Source organism: Archocentrus centrarchus, chromosome 15 (assembly GCF_007364275.1).
Source record: "Archocentrus centrarchus isolate MPI-CPG fArcCen1 chromosome 15, fArcCen1, whole genome shotgun sequence".
Taxonomy (NCBI): domain Eukaryota; kingdom Metazoa; phylum Chordata; class Actinopteri; order Cichliformes; family Cichlidae; genus Archocentrus; species Archocentrus centrarchus.
The window spans coordinates 1,147,691-1,174,783 of NC_044360.1; the positions used below are offsets into that span (position 1 = coordinate 1,147,691).

Consider the following 27,093-nt stretch of genomic DNA (forward strand, 5'->3'; position numbering starts at 1 on the left):
TGATTTATTAAGATTTTATTTTGTAATTTTTAATAAACTGAAAATAAAAAAAGAAGCTGGAATGAAACGGACGTCCTCCGAAACTTTAAATCATCCGAGTCCTCGCACCAGGGGGAGGCACTCACACTTTATTTTATTGGTAAACTTTCCCTCATTTGACAAAAACAAACTTGTGATATTTCAACTTTTTTTAATAAATATTTGTTTTTATGTGCAAACTGAAAATGTGCACAAAACCTGGCTGCAGCTAAAGGTTTAATCTTTAAAAATTCATCTACAGATTTCAACATTTAAAGAACAAAAACAGTGAAAACTAATATTTGGTACGTTTTTGGGACTCTCGCTCTGGAAGCAGCTCATCTGTGAGAATATAATGAGAGAATATAATATGTGAGAATCCCTTTTCTCTGTGTGTAACTCCACATAACGTGCTATGAATCACACATTTGTATGAAACTGCAGGTTTTAAGGCAAAGCTCTGACGGCAGTAAACAGGAGTTTGCATTTATTGCTCTGTAAATAGAGAAAAACACCAGAACAGTCCTTTACTGAAGCAGCTCTGGGCCCAAAGGCAGAGAAACGTCAGCGCTACAGTCCTGAGGCACGTGCACGGCATCGCACAGGAAGAGGAAAAGCAACATGTGGTCAGAAATATGTGGACACCCATTAGTGAGCTGATCTGAGTTCAGTGTTTGCAGCAGCAGATGGTCCCTCCACTATAAAACTGGAAAAAGCATTTATTTACTGAGCTGGACTTATTTTAAAAACGGGAGATTTCAGACACGCAGCCAGGGGGCGCTGTGCTGAGGAGGGCGCAGGAAGTCTGTATGTTTGAGTTGTTACAGAAAGTTTCTGAGAGTTCAGATGAAAAGTTTGAGGAAGCCAAACGTGGAGTTAATTTAAAAAAGCACGAAACGTAAGGATCAGCTGTGAGGAAGGACGCCAGTAAACCTGAGATTATCCAAGTCCAGCTTTGTTAAACCTTTGACTGCTGACGTTCGTGCTCAGCAGGCTTTCGGGTGAATTTTAAATTTCCCTTTTTAATAAAGAGTGAGGAGGGAGAAGCTGCAGCTCTGGAAAGGGGATGGAAACAGTTTCCAGTAAACTAACGAGGTCAGAGTGCGCGTACAGAGGGAAACTCCACCTACTGGACTGAGGCAGTGATCGGGTTTATGCTGCTCAGAAGCGTCTTTACGCGAAGAAGAAGCAGAGCTGAGCTCATAGCTGACGTCACAGAGGCTGAAGCACCTCCAGCTCCTCTGGGGGAGACTTCCCGTCACCATCTTTAAGGTTTCCATCAGTGTGCCGAGCCGGGAAACCCGTCGGCTCTAACCCGAGCCGTGCGGGACAGCGGTTCTACTGAAGACCCAGCCTGAAAGAGAACGTTTGGGTTTTTCCCACATTTTAGAGAACAAATGAGAAAAAAAATGGATTTCATCTGCAGCTCTTTAACAATAAATCAGGTTTCTGTTTATTCAGTGATTGCAGCTTTTCTTAGAAGTTTTTCCCAACATTCATTCTGATAATTAAAGCCACCGTTTGTGCACCCCTACTCAGAAATGTTTATGATTTTTGATTTTTATCGCTAAATTCAAAGAGTTCAAACCCAAAAATATTCATCCATCCACCTGCTCAGGTCTTTCAGGACACATCACAGTAGGAAGTGCGTCTGTCGTCTGTTTAAACGACCTGAAATGCTCCTCCACGTCACCACACACCTTTTGGACTCTAAGCATCAATCATCTGTGTGGCAGGGGTGTCCACATATTTTTGGCCAGTCTGCGGTCGGTCAGACGCTGTGACCGCAAGTTTCTTTGGTTTATTTCATTTTAAACACGGGTGGGGGGTGGGGGGGCTGCAGAGACTCAGACCCACATTTCATGTTGCTGCTGCCGTGGAAACTAAACTCTGAAGTGTCGGAGATGAAGGACGGACGAGCAGACGGACAGGTGGATGGAGGCGGGTCTACGTGATGGTGAGGCCGGCCTCGTTGTAAACCTTGAACACTTTCTCGATGGCGTTGACGTACGCCGCCGTCCGCAGGTCCAAACCCAGGTCGTACTTATTGGACGTTCGCATGATTTGCTGCATCAGAGAGAGGATGAGGAGGATGATGAGGAAAGGAGGGAGAGAGCAGGAGAAAAGTTCATATTTAGACAGAGTCTGAAAATGTTTTCAGATTTTTTTAATCCTCATCAGTTTAATTCATTAACGCACCAAAAAGATTTTTAATAACTCAGATTTGATTCTTTTATTTCAATTTTCTACATTTATTTTCCTCCTAAATCAAATATAGATTTAATGAAAACAGGTTATAGTTACAGATTTGAGGTTTTATAATAAAGACGGTCACAGCTGGTTTTTGAAATCAATAATTAAATTGTAAATATTAAAAAAAACAAACTTTGTTTTGTAGCATAAATGATCATCAGGAGTTTGTGGCCATGTAATTATTTCCCTTTTTTAAGAAAAAAAAAAAAAGACTGCATATAATCCGGAGATTATAGTTTGTGGAATATGTTTTTACACACACACACACACACACACACACACACACACACACACACACACACGCTGGTCATAAAATTAGAATATTGTGAAAAGGTTCAATATTGAAGACACCTGGTGCCACACTCTAATCAGCTAATTAACTCCAAACACCTGCAAAGGCCTTTAAATGGTCTCTCAGTCTAGTTCTGTAGGCTACACAATCATGGGGAAGACTGCTGACTTGACCGTTTCTCAAAGACGACCTTTGACACCTCGCACAAGGAGGGCGAGACACAAAGGTCATTGCTAAAGAGGCTGCTGTTCACAGAGCTCTGTGTCCAAGCACATTAATAGAGAGGTGAAGGGAAGGAAAAGATGTGGTGGAAAAAAGTGTCCAACAACAGGGATAACTGCACCCTGGAGAGGACTGTGGAACAAAAGCCATTCAAAAATGTGGGGGAGATTCACAAAGAGTGGACTGCAGCTGGAGTCAGTGCTTCAAGAACCACCAGCACAGACGTATGCAGACATGGTTTCAGCTGTTGCAGTCCTCGTGTCGAGCCGCTCTTGAACCAGAGACGGTGTCAGAAGCGTCTCGCCTGGGCTAAAGACAAAAAGGACTGGACTGCTGCTGAGTGCTCCAAAGTTATGTCCTCTGATCAAAGTCAATGTTGCATTTCCTTTGGAAATCAAGGTCCCAGAGTCTGGAGGAAGAGAGGAGAAGCACAGAGTCCACGCTGCTTGAGGTCCAGTGTAAAGTTTCCACAGTCAGTGATGGTTTGGGGTGCCGTGTCATCTGCTGGTGTTGGTCCACTGTGTTTTCTGAGGTCAAAGGTCAACGCAGCCGTCTACCAGGAAGTTTTAGAGCACTTCATGCTTTCGGCTGCTGACCAACTTTATGGAGATGCAGATTTCATTTTCCAACAGGACTTGGCACCTGCACACAGTGTCAAAGCTACCAGTACCTGCTTTAAGGACCATGGTATCCCTGTTCTTCATTGGCCACAAACTCCCCTGACCTTTAACCCCATAGAAAATCTATGAGCTATTGTGAAGAGGAAGATGTGATACACCAGAGCCAACAATTCAGAAGAGCTGAAGGCCACTATCAGAGCAACCTGGGCTCTCATAACACCTGAGCAGTGCCACAGACTGATGGACTCCATGCCACGCTGCATTACTGCAGTAATCCAGACAAAAGGAGCAACGACTAAGTACTAAGTGCAGTACATGCTCATACTTTTCATGCTCATACTTTTCATGCTCATACTTTTCAGTCGGCCAACATTTCTAAAAATCCTTTTTTTGTATTGGTCTGAAGTAATATTCTAATTTTATGACAGCATCTGTGTGTGTGTGTGTGTGTATAAGTTTAACTACATCTTCACTGAGCAGAGCATTCACTGGTTGAATTCAGGATTAAGGAGAAAAACAGTTTCTCTGCTGCGTTTGTGTCTCTAGTTCATCTGTAAAAGATGCTGCTGGAACTTCCTAAAGGATTAATTAAGTTTAATCTAATCTAATGATTTATTAGAATGTAAACGTGCACTCAATATATAGAGCTACATATAGCTACCAATAATGATACTTTGTTTTTTTTAAAGCAGATCACTAATTTATTATTGATTAATAAATTGGTTTTAATGTGTTTAGTGCTGCACCAACGCTGTGTTGCATGTGTGTGTGCTCTGTGTGTGTGCGTTACCCGGGCGGAGCGCTCCATGGTGTAGGCCAGACCCGAGTGAACGATGTCCTTCTCAGACGCTCCCTGAAACCACAGAGCAAGATTACTACAGCTGAGGAGGAGGAGACAGTACTCACGTACTACGAGTATGTGTGTACTCACAGCGATCCGAGCCTGGAACTCAGAGGTGGGGACAACGGGGATGGAGCCGCCATGCTTCCCAAACTTCCTCTCTAAACTCTCCTGGACCGACACTGAGGGAAACGAGAGCGTTACAAACGAGGAAGATCAGATAAGAAAGCCAAGCGTCTGCAGGGAGTTTTCCCGGGTGGATGCTGGAGACTCACTCAGCAGGTGGTTGTTGGAGTCACGCTCGTACTTGAAGGTGAGTCGACCGTAACTGACGTGGTTCAGATTCTTCAACCACTCGAAGTAGGAGACGGTCACACCGCCAGCGTTCAGGTACATGTCCTGACCCGTGAGAGGAGGGGATAATGCAGACGTCTCATTTACATCACGTGTGGCTAATTAACATCTGATGGAGCTAACGAGTGTTTGCATGCACTGACCGGGATCACCAGGACGTTCCTCTCCAGGAAGATGCGGTCGGCTTCAGGTGTGGTCGGCCCGTTGGCTCCCTCTGCAATGATCTGAAGGTACCACAGACTCCAGGTCAGTTTACTGAAGGAACCCCAAGGACTATTTCCCACTGCTGACATTTTTTTAATCATTATTCATTACAAATATGACCTTTTCTTGTGAATTCAGACAGTCACAGTAATATGAGGAGAATCAGCCTGTGGAATTTAAACGGTGTTATTCACCAAAGTAAAACCTATTAAATATTTTGGCTGCGTCCTCCTCACAAACGCTCACACTGGAGTTCTTGAATTTATCTGAAATGTTTACTGGCTTGTAGACTTCTACCCCCCCCGTGCCTCTGCAGGGGCGGTGCTGTCTGTCCTCAGCAGGTGAGACCTCTGGAACAGCATTGGTCACATTGCGTATCTTCCTTGTTTATACACAAGATACAAAATGGACGATACTCCGTTACGCAGATGACACCCAGTTTTATCTGCCCGCCACACCCGACAGTGCCCACTTCATGAGGAGCCTTTCTGACCGGCAGCAAAAACGTATCCCAGCTGTCATGTGACGCGAGGCAAAAAAACATACAATTCACATATATTTTTGTTTAAATACTTGTTATAAAGCTACAGTTTGAAAGAAAAGTTATTAAAAAAAATACAATTGTGGAGTTCCTCAAGGTTCTACCCTTGGCCCATTCATAACCCAGCTTGGAGGGTTCATCTCCAACATTAAGAATTTATTTACCTGCCGCAGGTAGCCGTTCCCAAAACTTCCTAGAATTGATCAATGAGAAATCTGATCAACAACATCTGTTTGTTTCTTTATAACTGCTTCCTTTCTTTGTTCTTATTTTAAACTGAATGTTTTATTCTTTATGTAAAGCACTTAAGTTTTTTTAATAAAGCACTCTTATTAAAGTTTTCTATCACTATTATATCCATAAATATAACATTCACATGCAAACATCATATGTGGTTATGCTCCTTTAAATTTATACCAGTTACATATATGTTTCCATCGTATATTTATAATTTTCCATCTTAAATAAATCCTCCATGTTCATTATTTCAGGGGTATTTTCTGTCTATAAATTCTACTTCCAATCATCAATCAGGGCTTTTGTCTTCCTGCTGTTACACAACACACAATGTTAAACTTAGACTTCAAACCAGAATTATGTTTTTCTCTTATAATTAGAAGTAATTTCTGGCACCATGAAGCACTTCAGACTGATTTTCCACACAAACTGGAAGCTTTCAGATGCCACCATGAGATGTTTCCAGCTCATGTTATCTTCTTTGCTCCTGTGCTTTGTAAAATGCAGACACGCAATTAGTTGATCTGGTAATTGTGACACCTTGGCCTTGATCTTGTGGGCGTTGCTCTTGGTCAGCTGTTTCTCGCTGGCGGCGGGGATCAGGATGTCGCAGTCGGCCTCCAGGATGCTTCCTTCATACGGCGTCGAGTCCGGGAAACCCACAATGGTCCCGTTGGCCTGGAGATAACCAATCATCCATTCCAACTGATTAACTGAGTGATACAGCAACTACTTCATATGAACCACAAAAGCAAACCAGTTATGTGAGAATAAAATCAGCAAAACGAAACTGGACTGTTAATATGAGCAGTGTGCCACCTGCTGACAGAACAGCGTGGCTGCACTTTAGTGTTTCTGCGTACACACCAGTTTGTAGTCCTCCAGCTCTTTGGGGTTGATGCCTTTGGGGTTCCAGATGCTTCCGTCCAGTTCTCCGACTCCGACGCACTTTGCTCCAAAGCGGTGAAGGTAGCGCATGCTGTGAAGACCCACATTCCCGAAACCCTGCAGGCAGAGCAGAGGGTGCGTTAACCCAGCTTCATGTTACAAAGGCTCGACCTGTTGGAAATGGCAGAAACCACACAGCTGAGGAAATGTGCTGTGTGGTTTCTGCCATTTCCAACAGGTACCTTTGAAACACCAGAAGAACCCATTTTTATGTTGTGTTGTTTATTATTTTTATGTCATTTTGGCAGAACATAATTTGCTGCTTTTGGTACCAGTCCTATTATACAGTGGAAACACATTGACTGGGCACCAGCACTGCATAGATGGCAAACTGTCAGGAAGATGTGACAGCATGAAGCATCTGAATTACTGCGACGAGGACCCAAACCTGCTGCATCTACCATGGATTTAAACATATCTCAGGCTCTCTTACTTTATCTAAGTCAGTCTGGCACCCCTGTGCTAAACCAAAGTCACATATTTCCAGTGTTAAATACCCAGAAGGTTACTGGTCCAGAGGCAGTGATTTTGTAGGTGCTGATCTCTTACTGGAAAGAGGTGAGTCACCTTCCTCACCACGAAGGTCCCTCTGTAACCCTAAATCCTGGCCCTCTGTGCCGGCCTCGTGTCTTTGCAGTTGTTTTTGGAGTCACTGTGAGTTCCTCGGTGGCTGCTTTGGGACTTTTGTGGGATTTTGAGCGTTCACAGAAGTACATATTTTGTCATGCTGCACATATTTGTGTCTGTTTGCACTCAGTTTTGTCTCTTTGTGATTCCTTGTGCACTCGTTGGCTGATTTGCTTTAAAATAAAAAAGTGAATCATGACTTAAGCGGCGCCTCCTCCCTCCCTGCTCTCCATGTTCGTGCATGGACCATCCACTTTGAAAACCGACACTCATGATGGGCGTCCTGAAGTTTCTTTGCTGCGGTCAACTGTAGTTTAAGTGAAGCTGGAGGAAAACATGCGTCTGCAGATGAGGAGTGAAGGATGGAAAAAGTGATGAGGAGGAGGGTGAAGTAGTTTCCTCCTCTCATTCGTTCTGTGTAACTGCATCCACCCTGAACCACGTCTTACATGCATACTGTATATAAAAGATGACAGCTGTTATAAAGTCCCAGCCTGAGGTGCACGGGTAGTTGGTGTAAGTTAATGTAAGCTCTCCACAGACGGGTCGATGTGGTCACTGAAAAACAGGCAGGCATGCAGACGTCCGCTCGGACCGTCGCGCTGACTGATGACAAAATTTAGTGTTCGCCTTCCATCATGCTTTTCAAATAACTGCTGGGACATCATTAGAAAGCTGCAGGAGATTTCTGAGTGCCACACAACTCATTTCCTCTCCTGCAGGTGAAAAAGATGATGATGACATACCTGGATGACGAAGGTCTTGTCCTGGAAACCGGGATACATCCCGAGCTGGCTCATGTAGGACGCCTCATTGATGAAGTTCTCGATGCCGTGGAAGACCCCACGGCCGGTGGCGGAGATGCGGCCGTGGATTCCCCCCTGACTGATGGGCTTCCCGGTGACGCAGGCGTGAGCGTTAATGTCCTGAAGACGACGCGCAGAGGTTAAAAACAGCTTCAGCACCAACACCTTAGTATTAGAAATGATCTCATGACTTTTAACGTTGTCTTCATAATTTAAATGTGTGCATTTATATTCAATTCATTTCTTTTATTTCAATGAAGCTTTTTCTAACTTTAATAAAACCTTATATAAAATAAATAAACAGTTCATTGGCAGTTAAAACAGCAATAAAACAAAGAACAAATTTAAACTTCCATAAACAAAGCAAATAAAATAAAAACGTCCACTTCAGAGTCAGATTTTCTACTTTGATCTGTTTATTAGTTCCTGTTTAGTCATTTTTTGTATTATTAGGGTGATGGTTGGTCACAGTCATCTCAGTGAACTGATGCAGCAAAGCTTCTGCTGCTGGCTGACAAATTTGAGTGAACAGAGTCAAAAACTGATCAGTGTGATCCAACCCTGAGGTTTAAAGGTCGCACGTGTCCACGTCTCGGTTTGCACATCTTTTTTTCCCTTGGTTTTCTCAGGTCTGTACTCACACGGTGTCCCATTGTGGTGGCAAAGGTGTCGGCGATCCAGGACATCTCCCGCTCCCCGGTGCTCATATCCGGAGCAGGAACGTCGATACCGGGCCCTGCAAGACCACGTCAGTTTAAGAAGGGCACGAAGTATAATCCGCACTAGCTGATGCCTGCGTCAGCACGCTCTTAGCAAACATCCGTCAGCCTGCGTACGACCGCTGCCTCTGCTGTGTTTGATCACTCACCGATAAAGCCCTTCTTGGCGAGCTCGATGGTAAACCTCCTGGTTATTTTCTCCAGCTCGGTGTCCTGAAAACACAAAGTTTTATTATTTAAAAAGAAAAAAAATATATATAGATTTATATATTTTTCATCTGCTGTCACTGGAATTTTCTCTCTTCTATGATCCATGACCACGTGCCTGTTGTTTACATGTTAAGCTCCTCCCACTAGAGGGTGTGAGGGTGTGTGCATTTTCCTCTCCTACTTCCAAAGTGTGTCTGTGTGCGCTGGCTGGCAGAGACAGGTGGAGGCAGCTGATTGGCTGGTCTGAATATGTTCCTGAGTACAGATTGGATGGACAGCCGCCACCTGGCCCACTCCTCGTCTCCTCGACGGCCAATAAACAGCCATGAGCTGAAGTGTGTTTGTGAATAGTGAGAGCTACTTTGTGTTCCCAATATCTTTGTTGTTAGCCAACAGCATTGTGTAGACAGTTGTGTAAATATGAACCTGCTGTATCTACTGAGCAGTGCAGCAGCCGCAGGAGTGAGAAGCCTCTGTGTTGAAGCCCTTTTTCTCTCGTGTATTCAAATAATTGTCTTTTGTTTGCCGTTTATTTTGTGGTGAGGGAAGAGCAGGAACACTAGAAGCTTCTGTTTGTTGCTTTGGACCTGGTCACATCCAAAGCAAACAAACTGCTGCTGAGAATCAGCCGGTCGGTGCTGCCGGCCTTTTCTCAGGAGCGGCTGGACTCGTGCCTCGTGTGACGTCTCGGTCGCCCCTCGGCTGGGACGTAACATTGGAAACTGAATTTTTGTGCACGTCAGCTTTTTTCTCATAGAACTGCATTTAAAACTTTAATGTCAAAGATGTTTTTTATGATTTTACCCCGCCTTACCCCACCCCCTTTCTTTTTTCACTTCACTGGCTCTAACACGCTGTCATAGCATCAACCTGACGGTATCATAGAGGCAGCACGTTATTACAGCAGACTGATGAACTGATTTTTATTTAAACAGAGAAGAAAAGGCTGGAGATAAATTGATTAGTCTGTTCACTTTTAATACGAAGCTCTTGTTTTTTTGTGTTATAAATTAAATGCATCCCTTTCCTAAAAGTCGAAACTCCCTCGTGGTTCATGTCAGCTCGAGCCAGGATGAAGACAAAGAGGAAGTGAACCTCTGAAGGCTCCACAGATGAACCGTTTGCTGCTCTGCTGCTCTGGTAGCCTGGCCCAACACCCCACAGGGCAGGAGATAAAACAGGACAGGAGGAAAAGGAAAATCGGTCTACTTTAAACAGATCTGATAGGGTCTGTCAGTCTAATTCCTGGAATTGCCTCATATCAGAAGGTCAGAGGTCAGCAGTCCTCACAGAGCTGCACGTCAGCTGATCGTTGTGTGTTTTCCAGCAGAGAAAATGGCAAAGAGTGAAGGTCAAGCAAACATTTAGCGAGGGGTGACAGAGGGGCCTGAAATCAATGTGCAGGGAAAGTTACTGAGTCATCATGTTTGAGAGTGAATCTGGCGTCTCTGCCAGCTGATGGCTCAGCGATTCCTCTCAGGTCTGAATCAGAGCAGCGCGGCACTGAGGCTGCAGAGGTGCCGTCAGTTAAAGGAACAGATCCCAGCTTTCCTGTCTCTGCTATCTCAGCCTCTACCAATATATCATAATTACTTAGATCTGCAGGTCAGGAGTAAAGTCCTGAAGAGGTTTCCCCGTGCGACAAAATCTACACCGTTTACATGCAGCAGATCGGCACCGGCCCGGAGACGGCGCCAAATGGCATCGAAAGCAGCAGAACCCGTGTCAGCACGCGCCGATCGACGGGGAAAAGAAACTGGAGTGTGAGTTTGGCCTCGAGCATCCTGGGAAAGAAGAGGAGCCGACTTAGGGTCTGAAATCTTCCTACCAGCGGATTGGAGGCGAGCTTCGTGCTACACATTTGCTAGACTTACAGACAACAACAGACAGAGGCGCCACCTTGTGGCCGTATTCAGCAATTACAATAATTACATTCCAAGTTTAATTCTCAGAGAGGCTGAACACTAAATAAGCAAAGTAAAACCACAAAGACGGCTCTCGATATGATGGCAGGTGTGGAAATGAGACTTACTGAGTATTTCTTTGGGTTGATCTTCACTCCAGCTTTGGCTCCACCAAACGGCACATCTGGAAACAAATTCCTTTAGTTTAAAACAAGAACCAACAGCAGAGTCACTGAAATACTGACGCCAGCGTTTGTGGCCCTGTGGCGTTATCTCTGAGGAGAGGCCAACACAGCGAGGTTTGGGTTTGGTGTGTCCTCACCTACGACGGCACATTTGTAGGTCATCAGCGAGGCCAGAGCTTTCACCTCGTCCACAGACACGTCTGTGCTGTAACGGATACCTGAAACAGACAGGCGACATCAGCCACTTATAAAATCTTTTTAAGGTTTTCAGATAGCTGAATTTTTAAAATATATTTATTGTAAATGATGCCCCAGCAGTACCTTCATAGCCCATGAGGGGGCTTCTGCACACACTCTGGGAATGACTGTGATTCACTAATTATCTAAGCGTTTGTTTCAGCTTTAAAGTGGACCTGTTTATTTTCAGCCCAGCCCGTGAACAGGCTCAAAGCTGCCCTGAGCTGCTGCAACGAGCAGCCCGTATTTCAGCGCTGCAAAAACAGTCAAAGTGGACGGAGGTCTGGGTGGATGTGAGCCAACAGGCTGCAGGGACAAAATGGCTGAGCTGGGAGGCGAGTGGAAAAACACATGGAGACAGAAACAGGTTTAGAGGTGAAAGCAGCGACAGGAGGAAGTGACAAAAAGATGGATGAGAACAGAGAATAAAGGAGAAGAAAGGGAAGGGCAGAGTGAGAGGTCTGCAGGGAACAGAGAAGTGAAAAAGAGAGTGATGAAGAGGAAGCAGAAAAACTTGACTCGGTGTGGCAACCGCAGCTCAACGACAGACTCCTTTAAAGGGACAGTGTGCCAGAAAAAAAACCACACCCTCCACCTGCTCCACCAGGTCTTACATTTATATTTGCTCGCCTGACAGCTCATCTTTATTCAGACACAAAACTGGGTCTGAGGGTTAGACGCTTTAAACCTCACTCAGTGCAGGACTTCATCTGCAGACACAAAGCTGAACGAGGCAGAAAACGAGCAGCAGCAAACACCAGAGCAGGGCGGCAGATTAAAAATCTAATTAAAAACTTTTAAACCCTAAACAATCATTACAACGTCAGAACGACACCAAATCAACCGACGGACGCCTTCTTATAGAAAACAGAGCCTTCCACACCTGCTGCTGCTGCCTGACTCTTCAGCAGCCAATAAACAGCAATAAAATCACCCGCCTCTCATCCTGAAGATGAACGCCAACCACAGACTGTATATTAAAGATGGCTACATCATGTTCACCTTTTTGGAACCACATGACCATATTTAGATGGAGTGCAGTTATCAGCTAATGACAGGCAATGCACCAATGAGATATATATGCACATACACATCATATATACACACACACACACGCATGTACTTATTGAAGTTAACTCAGAAAGACTGAAAGTAACTGTATGTAATAATACGTCTTTGAGATGTTATGAATTAATGTTTTTCTTATTTTCTTCTACTAATGATGAATAGTAAGATGTCCTAGCTTTAATTAATAAGCTGGAATTGAAGATTGCAGCTACTCCTCCTCCTCGACCTGTGCTTCGAGCATTCTGACAGTTACTGTGATGCAGGGGGTGTTGATTCATTTAAACTAACATATTCATCCTGCTGTAACCAGGTTTCTGTAAGGCAGAATAAATCAATACGTTGATCAATTATTAAATCATTTATTAACGCAAATCTGGTTCATGAAGGATTAATGCAAAGGGGGGGGGGGGGGGGGGGGGGGGGGGGTCCAACCAATACTAACGACGTGTACCTAATGAAGTGTCCATTGAGCAGATATGTTTATGAGAGTGATTTTCCCACATTCTAAGTTTAACTGATTAAAGGACGTGTTACAGCTGCAAACATGAATCAGTCTTGAATAATTAATCTGACTCATTTTTGTTTATTTTCATTTAAATTCATTTTTTAAATGTAATTTTAAGTTATATTTAAATTTTAAATGTTCTGCCGCTCAGAGCGAGGCAGTGACATGTGATCGTCTCCGGGTTCCTGTGAGAATCCCGTTTAATGTTTCCGAGTCCTCGGAGAGCCGCAGCGACTCTGAGGATGGTTAAAGGTGGAGACGCCCATGACGACCGCCGAGGCGGATGTGAAAAAGATCTGAGCTGATTGGACGGCTCCGGTCTGTGTTTGTTGGTTCAGCAGTCAGGTGGAGGGTTTTTAAGCAGCAGTAAACAGCCTCTCTGTGTTCTCTGTCACACTACAAACCAGGGCGACCAGTTCTTAATAATAATTTTCCTCCTTTCTGTCTGAGCTCCGCTCTCTTATCGAGTCTGCCAATAAACTGACTGCCGACTACTTGCAGTCATTTCCTCGACTGGATTTTTTGCCAGGAAATCTTCATTAAGTCGCTCGTGGCTCAAACTTGCACTAATTTGTCAGCAGAAACATGAGCCGAGTAAATCCCATCAACCTGTGAGTGGGAAAAAAGCTTGTTCCAGGAAGAAATCTGGATGCAGTCCAGCCTATTAGCTTTGTTTCTGATCCATGCAGGGAAAGCCTCACAGTGGGAACGCTGGTATTACTGGGAGGTGGGATTACGTCAATCAGGATGAACATGAATTTGACACTGTAGTTTTTATCCAACAAACAGGAGGAAACTGAGCATTTGTTACTGACGGTGGGTGGGTGGGTGGGCGGATTAGGGTGCAGCTCAGGTAATAATCCCAAAAACATTTCACCTCTGTGGATGTTCACGAAGGCGTTTCCATTCAGGGTGAGGCGTGCCACAGAGAGGGCTGTCAGTTAAAGCAGCACTGAGTGAATCTACCTTTGCCCCCTTATATTTGATGGTGGACACTGTGGAAATCTCTGCGCTAACAAGTCTCATTTTCACTCCGAGCTGCTCGGACGTCTCCATCGGTCACACGATGACATCGTCTATCTGCCGGGCTTCACCTCAGCAAATTAGAGACCCTGTGTTTGTGCTGCTGCAGCATCTGGATGTTTACTGCACACGTCTGAACCTCAGACAAACATCGGGCGACAACAAAGAGCTCAGAACGAACGCACAGCGGCCGACATCAGGACGCGGCTCCGCATGATCGAACAGTCCCAACAGCATTCCTGCTCAAGGAGGAAACGTCAGCACCACAACACAACCTGACACTCCTTTCAACATGTACATACGTGTTACATAACCGCACCTACACACACACACACACACACACACACACACACACAGTCCCTGACATGAGAAACAAACAGCCTGAAAACGGTTACAGCTGCTGAAACCTCACAACAAGAGAAGCTCTGCAGTAATTACAACCCCCCCCCCCCCCACACACACACACACACACACACACAAAACTCACAACTTTACTAAAAGCACTCGAAGCACAACATTAAAAAGTCTCGTTTCAATCGTATCCTCGCATGTTTCTCAGGTCTGCACTGTATTTTTAGCTTTTTAACTATTCCAATTAATCATTCTGGACTAAAAAAAATGCTTTCTTGAACCAACACATTCAAAAATATGAAGTTAAACTACTGAAAAATGAATCTGAGGACATTTTTGAAGCAGCTCCTGATTTAGTTTAAAACATAAGACTGGGATGAATCTTTTTAGGCTTAAACTGTTTAAATATCCGGAGGACGGGGAAACCTGTCCCAGAGCCTGCAGGCGTTTCCAAACAGTTTCTCTGCTTAAAGAGAAAAATCTCTGAGGCCTCTGGTGACCCTGTTTATTGTGTCTCATTATTTCAGCTCTTTTTAAAATAAAGTACCTGCAGACAGAAATTCCTCTCAGCCACATTCACACTGTTTCTGTTTTAAGACATTATTTGTTTTCATGTAGCTTAGTTTTATTTTTCTGCTCCCTCTGATTTACATCTCTGCAGCATCATCCCTGCACACTGTTTTTAATACATTTTAAATCATTTTATTAGATTTTGCTGAATATATTGAGCTGCTTTACTTTATCATGTTATATTCAGCTTTTTGCAGGAGCAATATTTGGATTTTTGTTCATTAACCTTTGCTTTCCTTTATAGCTTTGATTTAACAGGGCTTTTTTTTTTAACTTTTACCTCACACAGCTGTTTGGTTTATTTAAACCGTGTTACTCCCGGTGGTGTTTCAGGGCACACAGGAAATCCCTACTTTTTGGACAACTACAGATTAACTGATATCAGGAAAATATTAAAATGAAAGTGAAGCATGTGAGCTAAAGCCTCCCCAGGCTGGTCTAAACAACCATTTCTGCACATTTATATTTTAATTTAGTTCATTTTGAACATGCACAGTACTGTTTTATTTGGTCAGAAGTTAAAAGTCTAGTTTTTATTCTTATTTCAGTGGATTAAAATGATTTTCCAAAGTTTTTTTTGTTTAATTTTAGTTCACTGGGATAGTTTTGGTGTGCCGTCATTCACAAAGTGATTTAAAAATCTGATGAGAAAGCAGAAAAATGTTTTCAGACCCTTTACATTGATACTTATCTAGAAAATACAGGAAAATCTCTCTTTCACACTCAGATCAGGTCTACCGAAATTTTAATTCCCTTTAACTTTCTATGAACTCATTAAATTATACATTTTCCCAGCGGTGTTGCTCCGGGACCGGCCGGGGCAGCTCTCACCTCCCTTGCAGGGCGTCCGGTGTTGGCTGTGCTGAGCCCGGTAGCCCTCGATCACCTCCCACTCTCCGCTGTCTCTCTTGATGGGGAAGCTGACGCTCAGTACGTGGTTACACGGCTTGATGATCCTCAGGATCCCGCGGACCCGGTTTCTCTTCTGCTCGGGGGTCTCTCGAGTCTTCAGGTCCTCCACCAGCTTGTCCTCCACGATAGCGGCGCCCTTGTCGAAGAAGCCCTCCACCATGGTGAAGAAGTTTGGATCATCGTCTGGGTCCACGGCCTGGCTGTAGCCGCGGTACCGCAGCAGGGACGTAGACGCTGGGAGAGCCGAGTCAGCGGCAGCGGCCAGGACGCCGCCCGCTGCCCGGGTGAGTAGCTCTCCGAAGCACCGGTACATTTTTAGGGTTAGCAGAAGTTTGCCGTCCCGGGGAGGTGAGACGAGGCCGCAGGGGAAGACAAGGAAATGGAGCGCCGTGAACACAGAGAAGCACCGCAGCAGCAGCTCCTCCTTCCCGCCTCCGCCGCCCCTTCCTGCCGGCCCGCACTAGCGCGCGCACGTGCTGCTCACAGACAACCGCACGAGACTGTTCAACGGCGCCAGGAAGGACATTAGCCTTTAGCAGCACCCGGAAACGTTGTTAAAACTGAGCCAATCAGTAAATAAAGCGCACAGACCCACGCCGAGAGGGCAACGAGCCGCTTCGAAACAGAAGTGGACTTCCGAAACGAACATTTTAACATAATTTAACACGTTTTCCATATATTTATGGCGGTTTAAGCTAGCATCAGCACAGGTCGCTCAACTTTCAAAATAAGAGCCCAAAATTCTCTGGCGACGTTTACCACATCTTAATGAAGATTTCAGGTCTGATCCGAGCTGGTGAGTACTGAGCAAAATCTATAATAGTACCATCACTGTACAAAAACTATAAAAGTACCATCAGTGAGGAGAAATTCTGGACTCAGAGAAGGAAAGAGGACAAAGATGATTTTAAAGTGATCGACTTTAAAGTTAGAAATTCCAGCATAATAAATGCAAAAAATGTGACGGGTGCTGTCAGATTTAATCTGGATTAAGAATCATTGTATCAGAACTTTTAACAATAGTTCATTCTATTTTATTACAGCTAAATGCAAATATATATGTATGATATTTTATACTGTATTACTCCTGGTGCACCTGCTCATGAACTTTCTTTTCAACCACTGAAACAGATTTGTCACAGCTCTAGTTATTTTATTTTGAAAAAAAAAAAAACCTTTTCACTTCCCCCTTTCGTGAACGCATCGGGAGCGCGCCTTATCAAATCCAAATATTTTTTAAACTCACTGAATTAAATTTCAAACCGTGAGACTTCTGATTCTCTTAAATTACACTTTATGTCCTTTATGTTTCCATTTGTGTCCACTATTTTATGCAAACAAACAGAAACCCGTGAAATCTAAAAAATAAAGGCAGATTAAAGTGCAGCATGAGGAGGTTTTAAATGTCTCCTTTTCTAATCTTAGAGCTGCTGCTCATTAATTCGGATGTTTGCCTGAGCTGTCTGTGTCTCAGCAGCTTTAAATATTTTATGAAAGGATAAAATCTTTCACAAAACTTAAGCTGTCAGATAAATCAGAGGAAAGCTTCACTTTTATTGGCCTTTTCTCCCATTTACATTTTTATTTGCAACATCAAACAGTGACAGTAACACAATTTTCATAGTTTTCTTCTTCTGTAGTTTCAGCTTAAACTATGTTTCTGTAAGGATTATTATTACTGTGTTTTAATAAATATCAGTAGCAGAGGATCCCTCTCCTCAGCCACCTCCTGCTCATCCGGGGGAACACCGAGGCGTTCCCAGGCCAGCCGAGAGATATAATCTCTCCAGCGTGTCCTGGGTCTGCCCCGGGGCCTCCTCCCATTAGGATGTGCCCAGAACACCTCACCCAAGAGGCGTCCAGGAGGCATCCTAATCAGATGCCCGAGCCACCTCAGCTGGCGATCTTATTCTTTCGGTCACTACCCAAAGCTCGTGACCATAGGTGAGGGTAGGAACGTAGATCGACCGGTAAATCAACAGCTTCACTTTCACACTCAGCTCCCTCTTCAGCACGACAGACCGGTGCAGCGTCTGTCGATCTCCCGCTCCCCTCTCCCACCACTCATGAACCCCGAGATACTTGAACTCCTCCACCTGAGGCAGAAACTCGTCCCTGAGCCGGAGAGGGCACTCCACCCTTTTCCGACTGAGGACCATGGCCTCAGATTTAGAGGTGCTGATTCTCATGCCGGCCGCTTCACACTGTGCTGTGAACCGTTCCACTGCGAGCTGGAGGCCACCCCCTGATGAAGCCAACAGGACCGCATCATCTGCAAAGAGCAGAGATGAGACTCTGGTTCTGACATGTGAGAAGACAGATTTTGGTTTTTGCTTCTCTCTGTTTCATAAAGACTGCACAGTTACATGAACTCTGGTTTAGCCTCAACACAATGAACACTAGCTGGGATAGCCAAGCTTTTACACACACAACAATCAATCAGATCAAATAGTGAACACAGCCGACTGAATGAAGGATTCATAGTTAAACATTAGCAGCACTCTCACTAAACTGCATCTATGGCAGAAAGTTCAGATGACTCTCTGTCAGTGAGCTGCAGTCAGGGTGCTGTGTGTATTATTGTGGTCTTACAGTGAAGTCAAACAGCTGTGAGATTTGACCTGTGAGCTTCACAAACCTAAAAGGTGAGATTCATGAGAAAAGCAGCTTAAACTGAAGGAAATCACAGCGTGCTCCTCAGGCTGAGGTGTGACTCGATGACTTCGTCTCAGGTAACAAACTGTCAGGTTTCATCACAGCTGGCTTCATCCTGACTGACGGCAGCAGGTGGAGGCAGCAGAGAGACGTCAGCCGGTGAAACTGTAACTGAGACACGTGGCGGGCGGAGGCACAAAGAGGGATCTGCTGCATCTTTAATGGCAGAAACCGGTTAGCCAGTTAAAGCAAAAGTGACCAAAAAAATCTGATTGTAGTTTCTGAAACGTGATGTTGGATGTTTTTGTTGGTTTGTGCTTCGGTGTTTTTAGGTTGTGGACTTTCTGGGTAATTCTTTGGACATCTTTATGCACGTTATGAGATGGAGAAATGTCTGGACGAGGGTGGCAGTCAGCCTGCCCCCCTGTTACACGGCATCATCAACAAAAGCATCATCAACAAAAGCATCAAATATATGATGGCATGTGATGGGGTAGTTTGCCTCACTCCCAGCCAACAGCTTCACTTTAAATTAATTATATTTATATAGGGCAGCACTGTTATATAGGTGGTTAGCGCTGCTGCCTCACAGCAAGAAGGTCCTGGGTTTGAATCCTCCATCTGGCCTTTCAGGGTGGAGTTTGCATGTTCTCCCCATGTCTGGTGGGTTCTCCTGGTTCCTCCCACAGTCCAAAGGCATGTAGTCAGTGGGGTTAGGTTACCTGGGGATTCTAAGGTGCCCACAGGTGTGGATGGTTGTCTGTTTATCTGTGTTAACCCAGGGACAGGCTGGTGACCTGTACAGGTGTTCCCTGCCTCTCGCCCTATGACAGCTGGGTTAGGCTCCAGCCTCCCATGACCCTGAATTGGATAAGTGGAAGAAGATGGCTGGACGGATGGATGGATGGATGGATGGATGGATGGATGGATAGACGGATGGATGGATGGATGGATGGATGGATGGATGGATGGACGGACGGACGGATGGATGGACGGATGGACGGATGGATGGATGGACGGATGGATGGATGGATGGATGGATGGATGGATGGATGGGCGTAGGCATTTCACAAAAACAGTTGTATCAAGATGGTTTATTCTATGGTAACGACCCCACAGTATAAAGGAGAAAACCCCAACAATCAGGCAGTATTAGCCATTAGGATGTTTGTGATTTTATGATATCAAATAATCATTAAATTACAAAAAATATAACTGCTTATGCAGCAGTTACACACCGTAAAATATACAGTATATTCCCTCATTTTTACTGGCTAGGATGTAACATGCCTCTGACACCAGGAGGTGGCAGTAATGCGCCCACGATGAACAAAACAAGACAAACAAACAAAAAGTCTGCCAGGCGTCGAGGCTGCTGTGTGGCTCCTAAATCCACGGCTCAGACGAACCAGCATATGAGAAGCCACAGAGCTGCTGCAGTCTGACCGAATAATACAAAACCCACAAAAACAAACAAAGGAAGAAAACCACGAGCCAAACACACAGCAGGCTGTCAAATTCAGACGTTTCACCTAAAATAATGTCAGAGACTAGGTTCAACAAGCTGAAACTGGACTGCCACTGACCGATGACGAAGCAGCTGATGAACAACGCTGAGCTGAAGGACTTCTTGTTTAGCTTCTTGAGTTTCACGTCTCATCTGAAAGCCTTCTTCAATTCTCAAAGCTGATCGAGGGTCCCGGGTATTTAACCTTTGGTGGGGCTGTCACCTGATTTGCCAGGACTACCATCATGTGAGTTGCTGAGGTCACATGGGTCGAGCTATGAATGGTGGTTAAATCGTCTGTGAAGGGATCTCAAGACTTGGTTACAGGAGGAAAAACATGACAGGGACCTACTGCTTCATGAATGTGACTTTTACTGACATGTTTTCATCTCTATTTTATTTTATTTTTACTTTTCTTTGCATAGTTTCTCTTCTATAGATTTTTTCCACCCCCTGCTGGACATCAGAGAGAGTGCAGGTTTAAGTCACTTCAGCCTCACTTGTTTACACCCAGAAGCTAGAGCCATCTATCATTTACAGTCTGTGCTGCTATAAGCAGCCCCAGAATTATGATTATTTTTTTAATTAAAATGAATTAAATCTGTTTTTCATGATGTCACAAACTTTAAAAACTCTCAGAGCTTCCTCCTCGTGGTTTTATTTCTCCACATGAACGGCTTCATGCAGCCACATTTCACACTGAGGAGGGCATGGACCAGACAGAGTCAGAGGTCTGCAGAAATTTCTAAGGGACACCAGAGGAAAGGTGAGGTTGGACGAACTGAAAGAGCAGCCTTACAATAATCGATGTCCTGGAGGGAGGAGAGGGAGAGCCTCTACTGAGAGATCGAGGTCAGGAGAAGAAAACGGTGGGAGCTTCAGTCAGAGGTGGAAGTGGAAGATGCTTTCATTAACAGGTTGTTTGAATGTCTCAGAGAGCTTCCCTCTGCTGAGCACGAGCACAGTGGGGCGAAGGATTCGGAGGATGACTCGTCCATGATTTCTAAAGAAAAAACGCTGCTGCTGGAGGACAGACAGAAGAAGAAGATGAAGTCCCACCAACATTTGCTTATAGACGTGGAACGTCACACAGGTCAGGACAAAGTGTTCAAGGCACTTCATACCAAGCTGAGCAATGAGTTCAAACAGGTGGAGGTGTTGGAGATACAAATGCAGGAGCAGATGGGCGTGGTCTCTGAGAGCAGGAGGAAGGAGAGAGCGATGAGTTCAGAGGATGAAGAAAGAGCCAGAGAAACTCCACAAAGAGAGGAGAAACATGAACAAAGAGATGATGAACGAGAGCTCCGAGAAGATCAGCGCAGAGCAACAAACTCAGTCTCTGGATAGGCTGAAGGATCTGGAAGGGAGCAGCGATACCAGCTCCCAGGAAATGAATGATTGTAAGGATGAACCAGGAAACACTGTGAAAAGGAAACCCAGCCAGAGGAAGAGACCAGCAGCAGGCCTGAAATGCGTCTGCACCTCCATAAACCTTCACTGATGGTCGACCCTCCCCCAGCGCCTCGCCCCCTGATTGGTGGAGCTGCCGGAGGACTGTTTATAGCCTTGTTATTGTTCCCAGCTGTGAAACACGCCATCCATCTTCATTTCTGACTTTCTGCTGGGTCACGGTTGTGTAACATCAAACATGTTGTTCAGTTTGACTTAAAAACAGCCCAGAGAGGCGTTTCCTTCAGAACCTCCTCAGTTCTGATGAAGCTTTGGACTCTGGAGGTCTGAAGATCACAGCGTTCACCTCCCCATTCATCCACGAGTCACATTCATGATGCAGTTTTACTATTTTCATTTAAACAACTAAACACTGATCTCATAAGGAAACATTGGAAACTGTCAGCTGTCATAATCTGAAGTATTTAAAGAACATTTTGGTAAAAGGAACATTTTTCCTTCTGAAATGTAGAAAAGGAGAACAGTTGAACTTTAATGTCTGAGAAACAAATAAATGCTTTATGCAGGAATAATCTGTCTTGTGCTGCAAATATAACAGCAAGTAACTGTAATTTATCCGATCTGGATCTCCATCAGACTGTCAGTATGAGAAAGTACATCAGGTGTGTTTTTAATAGTTTTATTGTGAAAGACTGGAGAAGTAGCTTTATTCATCACAATGTACAAATGAAACTTATGAACAGTAAAAGCGCCGTGAATTTAGCTTCATAACAATAACTCTGTCATGAACTGACTTCCGTACGTGTCTGACTCTCCAGCAGAGCGCATGTGTGACCGGAGAAAGATCCACGTCTTCCTCGGGGCTCCTCCGCCCTCCTGTAGCCCAACCTTGGTGTCCGGAACCGGGTTAGAGGACGAGCATCGTCCCCCTGCTGGCTGGAGACGCCTGGAGCTCACCTGGAGGGACGGGCAGCTCAGACCTGCAGGTGAGGCGTTCAGGGACCAAACAGGAAGAATGGAGGACTGACAGCCCACTGTGTGCGTTTTAGAAAGAGCTCAGCCAGTCAGTTTTTGTCTTTTTATCATCTTAATTAGTGAGCTGTAGTGGTGCAGGCAGCCATGATGGCTGATCTGTGAGGTCATTTTGTGTCTCTGTGGTTGTTTTTGTCTTTATTGGTTCTGTGAATCTTTGGTTTTAAAACTAACTCGTTAGTAATCTTACACCTGTTACTCTTTGGACCTGTTAGCTAACGAGCTGCTGGCTGCAGCTTTCCATTCGTTTTGCTGACACGAGATGAAATCTGATCACGATCACTCAGCAAGAAGGAACACGAACATTTCTATAAAATGATCCAGATCATTTGTAAATGTTTCAGATGATCCTGGAAATCAGACAGGAGGACGGACAGAAGGCGGCGCTGATCCATCCGAGGTGAGTTTACAAAGCCGTGACGATCCGACCAACCCTAAAGCTGATTGGACAGAAGAAAGAAAACAAGGACAGGAAGCAGAGACGGGAAGTCTGCAGGAGGATCTCTGCACAGAGAAGACGTTTCGGACCTCTGAGTCAGATGCTGGACGGGACGATCGGTGCTCGGCTTCGGTTCACGAGTATCTGGACCGCTGTTTCCCTGCAGCTCAGCTAGATCGAAAAAAATCAGAACCACCAGCAGCAGCGCCCCCTCTGTCCTCCCAGACTCACTACCTCACCACCTGGACTCTGAGTCAGGCTTTAATACTGAGAGACAGCATCCAATCAGCATACAGCCCACAGAAAACCCCACCCAAACACACCCAAACGCCTCCCTCCATCTCCTCCAGCACCCCGGAGCTCTTCAGCCCAGCAACCCCATCGCCCGCACCCTCCGCCGAGCTCTTCAGCCACCCCTGTCCGACCCCGAGGGCGGAGGAAGGAGGCGTTGTCCTCCAGGCCACCACAGACGGGGTCCTCTGTTCTCAGGTGTCCACAATTGATGCTGCCTCCCCCACCAAGTCCCCCGACAGCAAGAAAGCTAGAATCTCTGCGGAGTCACCTGACAGAGGCGCCACCACCAGGCTCCAAAGTCCCACCACACTCTTGGCCCGGTGTGACAAACCGGGGATGCGGTACTCCGTTCTGGTGGTAGTGGTTCACCCCTGTCACCTGAAGGAGGTCAAGGTGAGTCCAGGTGTTATATCCCCATAACAGGAAATCTAAAATATGAGCAACAAATGACTAAAAAGGCAAATGCAGTCCAACAAATCCAAACACGCCAGTCATCTTTTCAGAAGGAGTAACAACACAGGTTTAACCTCTGAGCAGCAGCGCCCCCTGGTGTGTAAACACCAGCAATGTCAGCGATGAGGCAGGAATATTAGAAGAAAGTGATTTTTAATTTTAGTAATAATCAAAATAATCAAGACTGGAAAACAACAAAAGGAGGGGAATGCTAGCAAGCAAGACAGGTTAACAGGTGAGAGCACAGGTAAGCCAACAGATGGACTGAAACTTAGGACTGTAGACACAGAAGTGGTAAATGGACTGGTTCTACATGAGCACTCAAAGCACTTTATACACCCATTCATACAAGCACTTTTTTCTACACCTGAGCACTACCATCTAACATTCACACACACTCCAAGAAAAGTGAAGCCAATGAAGGCGCTGCAGACACTTTGGCAAAGACAGGAAGTAAAACCAACTGAAACTAGAGGGGCAACAATGAGACCCCCCCCCCCCCCCCCCCCCCCCCCCCCCCCCCCCCAAACAATGGTGTTACAGGTGGAGGACACTCACAGTTTTCCCTCCTCATCTTTTCTGACTGGTTTTCACTAGTTCTGCATTTGAATCAGAATCAGAATCTTTATTGTCATTGTACACAAAAGTTGCACAACGAAATTTAAAATGCATTCCTTCCATTTGGCTCGGGTCCGAGTCACTGCTGGCAGCATGAGGTCATACCTGGACCCTACAGAGGCTGCACAGGTAGTCCAACTCCTCCAGGATGGCACATCAATAGGTGCCATTGGCAGAAGGTTTGCTGTGTCTCCCAGCACAGTCTCAGAGCATGGAGGAGACTCCAGGAGACAGGCAGTTACTCTAGGAGAGCTGGACAGGGCCGGAGAAGGTCCTTAACCCATCAGCAGGACCGGGATCTGCTCCTTTGTGCAGGAGGAACAGGATGAGCTCTGCAGAGCTACAACATGACCTCCAGCAGCCACTGGTGTGAACGTCTCAGACCAAACAATCAGAAACAGACTTCATGAGGGCGGCCTGAGGGCCCAACGACCTCTAGTGGGCGCTGTGCTCACTGCCCGGCACCGTGGAGCCTGATTGGTATTTACCATAGAACAGCAGAACTGGCAGGTCCACCACTGGAGCACTGTGCTTATCACAGATGAGAGCAGGTTCACCCTGATCATGTGACAGACCTGAAAGGGTCTGAAGAAGCCGTGGAGAACCTGATGCTGCCTGTAACATCGTTCAGCATGACCGGTTTGGTGGTGGGTCAGTGATGGTCTGGGAGGCATATACATGGAGAGACACACAGACCTCTACAGGCTAGGAAACAGCACCCTGACTGCCATCAGGTATCAGGATGAAACCCTTGGACCTGTCAGACCCTACACTGCTGCAGTGGGTCCTGGGTTCCTCCTGGTGCCTCATGTGGTGAGAGTTTGCAGGCAGAACTGACACCAGATGGATAAAAACTGAGTTAAAGCTTAAACTGCATCTGAAGAGCTCAGAAATGTTTGTCTAATGTTTACAGGTAAAGTCAGGGCCGTCAGCGGGGACCTTTGTTCCTCTGGCGTCTGTCGTAGTGACGGACCAATCCGGTGTTGAGATGAAGGTGGTGCTGTGGCGGCGGGCGGCATTCTGGGCATTGACTGTGGGTCCTGGAGAGGTTCTGCTCATCACAGGTACAGAAACACAGCTGGATGGATGAAGAAAAAGACATTAAAGCCCCCCCCAAAAAGAGGGCATGACTTACAGGTGGAAAGAGACACCAATGACACATCTTTGAAGGGTTATCCTTCTTATCCTCTCTGATCAGCACTGCAGGTAAACGAGGACAGATGGAGAGGGGAGACGGTGCTGCAGTCGACCTTCAGCAGCAAACTGCTCAACCTGGGACAGATCACTGCCTCCTCCTCCCCACCAGGTAAGCCCAGTCTTCGTCCAATCAGCAGCCTACTCAGCTGAGCTGGTTCAGTTACCCCTCTCTCGCTCTCTTTAGTTTCCCAGCAGGTTAATGCTCGCTCTCTCAGATCTCTGTGTGGCTTTCTGCGAGAGCGGCGCCCCCTGCTGGTCTCTCTGCCCCAACGCCCCCCTCAAAACCTGAACCGCCTCCCCTATGCCACCCTGAGGTCACTGAGGGTAAACACACTGGTTCATGCCCTGCTCCGTGTCACGCATACACACATCAGCTCAGGTGAGTCTCAGCTGATGTGTGCTCTTTACCTGTGCTGTTCATTTTGAAGGTTTGAGTCGAGTGTTATTTAAATTTAGTTGAGTGCGGTTGGCTGAGCTTCCTGTGATTGGCGGTGCGTAACTCTTGGGTTCGTGAAGCTGAATTGATTTTGTGTGTTTCTCAGAGTGGCGAGCTGAGGCGGAGTCTCGCAGCAGGTCAGCGGTTCAGCTGAATGCCGTCCTGACTGTGGAGCAACCAGACGGCCAGCAGGGGGTGGTGCTGCTGTGGGGAGCAGCTGTGGACTGGCTGCCTCGTTTCAGCAGAGACAAAGGTACATTCATGCAAACACAGAAGAGGAACAAAAAAATTAAATGTCCAAATAAACTCTATGAAACCTTCTGTCCACAGACTGTACATAAAAGATGGATGTCGTCACTTTAGCTTTACTTTAAGGTTTGTTCACCTAAATCAGAACAACAGTAAATCCTGTCTCCTTAGGGGCTGTCTGGGATTTCCACATCCTCCTGGTGAGGGAAGGTTTCACCTCTGACCTTCCAGAGCTACACTCCACCCCCTGGAGCACCATTCAGGCCACAGACCCGACCGACCGCCGAGTGCAGGCCTTCCACCGGACGCAACGCCACCAGAAAGGAAACAGCAGCAATCTGGAGCTGGACCTGGACACGCTGCTGTCCCAGAAATACAGTGGTGAGTCCGACATTAAAAAACAGACTACGGGACAAAAACCAGAGTTTAGTTTCATGCATGAAACAGTCCAGAACAGATTCATCACCCCATGTAAAGTGTCCTGGAGTTCCTCAGGGTTCAATTCTTGGTCCTTTCTAATTTCTGTTTTTTATTTTATTTTTTTATTTTGTTCTCTCTCCTCCACCAGGTGATGTGGAGCTTAGAGTCCAGGTTATCACCTTCCGTTTCCAGGACGCTCCGCCTTCCCAGAATGCACCTCAGCCCGTCCTGGACAGCTCCACATCGCTGGAAGGCATCCTGATGGCACTGAGCGGTGACATCACTTACACTGGCTGTGGGCGCTGCTCTGCTGAGCTCGACACAGACGCCAACGGCATCTACAGTCCCTGTTACCCCTGCCTGCCCCACACCGCCGTACGCCGCTACTATAGGTACTGATGACATCATCAGATGATTAAGATTTGAAAATTTAAGAAACTCTGAGTATGAGAGTAAAAACACCAACATGTGTTTGTGTGGTTTCCAGACCAGGCATGCTGACAGTGAGCGGGCGGGGCTGCAGCCAGGTGTGTGTTCAGGTACCTCCTGTTCCTCTGCAGAAGATCCTCGATGCTCCGCCCGATAAACTCCATCGTAGCTCAGGTGAGACTGTCATTCAAACAGTGAAGCTTTATTCGAAACACGTGTGTTGTATTATAGAGGCTGATTGTGTGCTCAGTCTGTTAGAGACGGAGCTCCAGGGGCGGTGCAGCACGTGGTTCAGAGGGTGGTCAGG

At 45.9% G+C, this 27,093-nt stretch overlaps 2 protein-coding genes across 4 annotated transcripts in view; one reads left to right on the forward strand and one right to left on the reverse strand.

Annotated features, from left to right (window-relative positions):
• On the reverse strand, window positions 1–16,286 carry LOC115792911 (glutamate dehydrogenase, mitochondrial-like). The gene is made up of 13 exons (XM_030747538.1): window positions 15,567–16,286; window positions 11,119–11,199; window positions 10,925–10,980; window positions 8,832–8,895; window positions 8,605–8,699; window positions 7,904–8,083; window positions 6,450–6,587; window positions 6,123–6,260; window positions 4,744–4,824; window positions 4,522–4,645; window positions 4,337–4,428; window positions 4,196–4,258; window positions 1–2,085 (listed from the first exon to the last, which is right to left on the reverse strand). Exons 1-13 carry the CDS (start codon window positions 15,958–15,960, stop codon window positions 1,966–1,968), a joined length of 1,626 nt encoding a protein of 541 aa, XP_030603398.1. The 5' UTR covers window positions 15,961–16,286; the 3' UTR covers window positions 1–1,965.
• The window catches only part of shld2 (shieldin complex subunit 2), an 18,040-nt gene continuing 7,081 nt past the window's right edge, over window positions 16,135–27,093 (forward strand). For 2 of the 3 annotated variants that reach the window (XR_004021083.1, XM_030747536.1), the window contains exons 1-10: window positions 16,135–16,443; window positions 22,038–22,205; window positions 22,596–23,377; window positions 24,969–25,119; window positions 25,254–25,361; window positions 25,437–25,631; window positions 25,795–25,941; window positions 26,109–26,318; window positions 26,506–26,749; window positions 26,845–26,960. Coding sequence is in view for 2 of the 3 variants with exons in the window: in XM_030747536.1 (XP_030603396.1) it covers window positions 16,416–16,443; window positions 22,038–22,205; window positions 22,596–23,377; window positions 24,969–25,119; window positions 25,254–25,361; window positions 25,437–25,631; window positions 25,795–25,941; window positions 26,109–26,318; window positions 26,506–26,749; window positions 26,845–26,960 (2,149 nt within the window). In the remaining variant the exon portion in view is untranslated. The remainder of the gene's footprint in view (window positions 16,444–22,037; window positions 22,206–22,595; window positions 23,378–24,968; window positions 25,120–25,253; window positions 25,362–25,436; window positions 25,632–25,794; window positions 25,942–26,108; window positions 26,319–26,505; window positions 26,750–26,844; window positions 26,961–27,093) is intronic. The other variant, XM_030747537.1, reaches the window with a different exon arrangement.

Coding starts and splice junctions, on each gene's coding strand:
- LOC115792911 (XM_030747538.1), bottom strand. CDS start 15,960: ATGTACCGGTGCTTCGGAGAGCTACTCACCCGGGCAGCGGGCGGCGTC. Junction 4,825..6,122: donor CCCACAAGATCAAGGCCAAG/GTGTCACAATTA, acceptor TGGTACCTTCAG/ATCATTGCAGAGGGAGCCAA. Junction 2,086..4,195: donor CCATGGAGCGCTCCGCCCGG/GTAACGCACACA, acceptor TCTCTGATGCAG/CAAATCATGCGAACGTCCAA.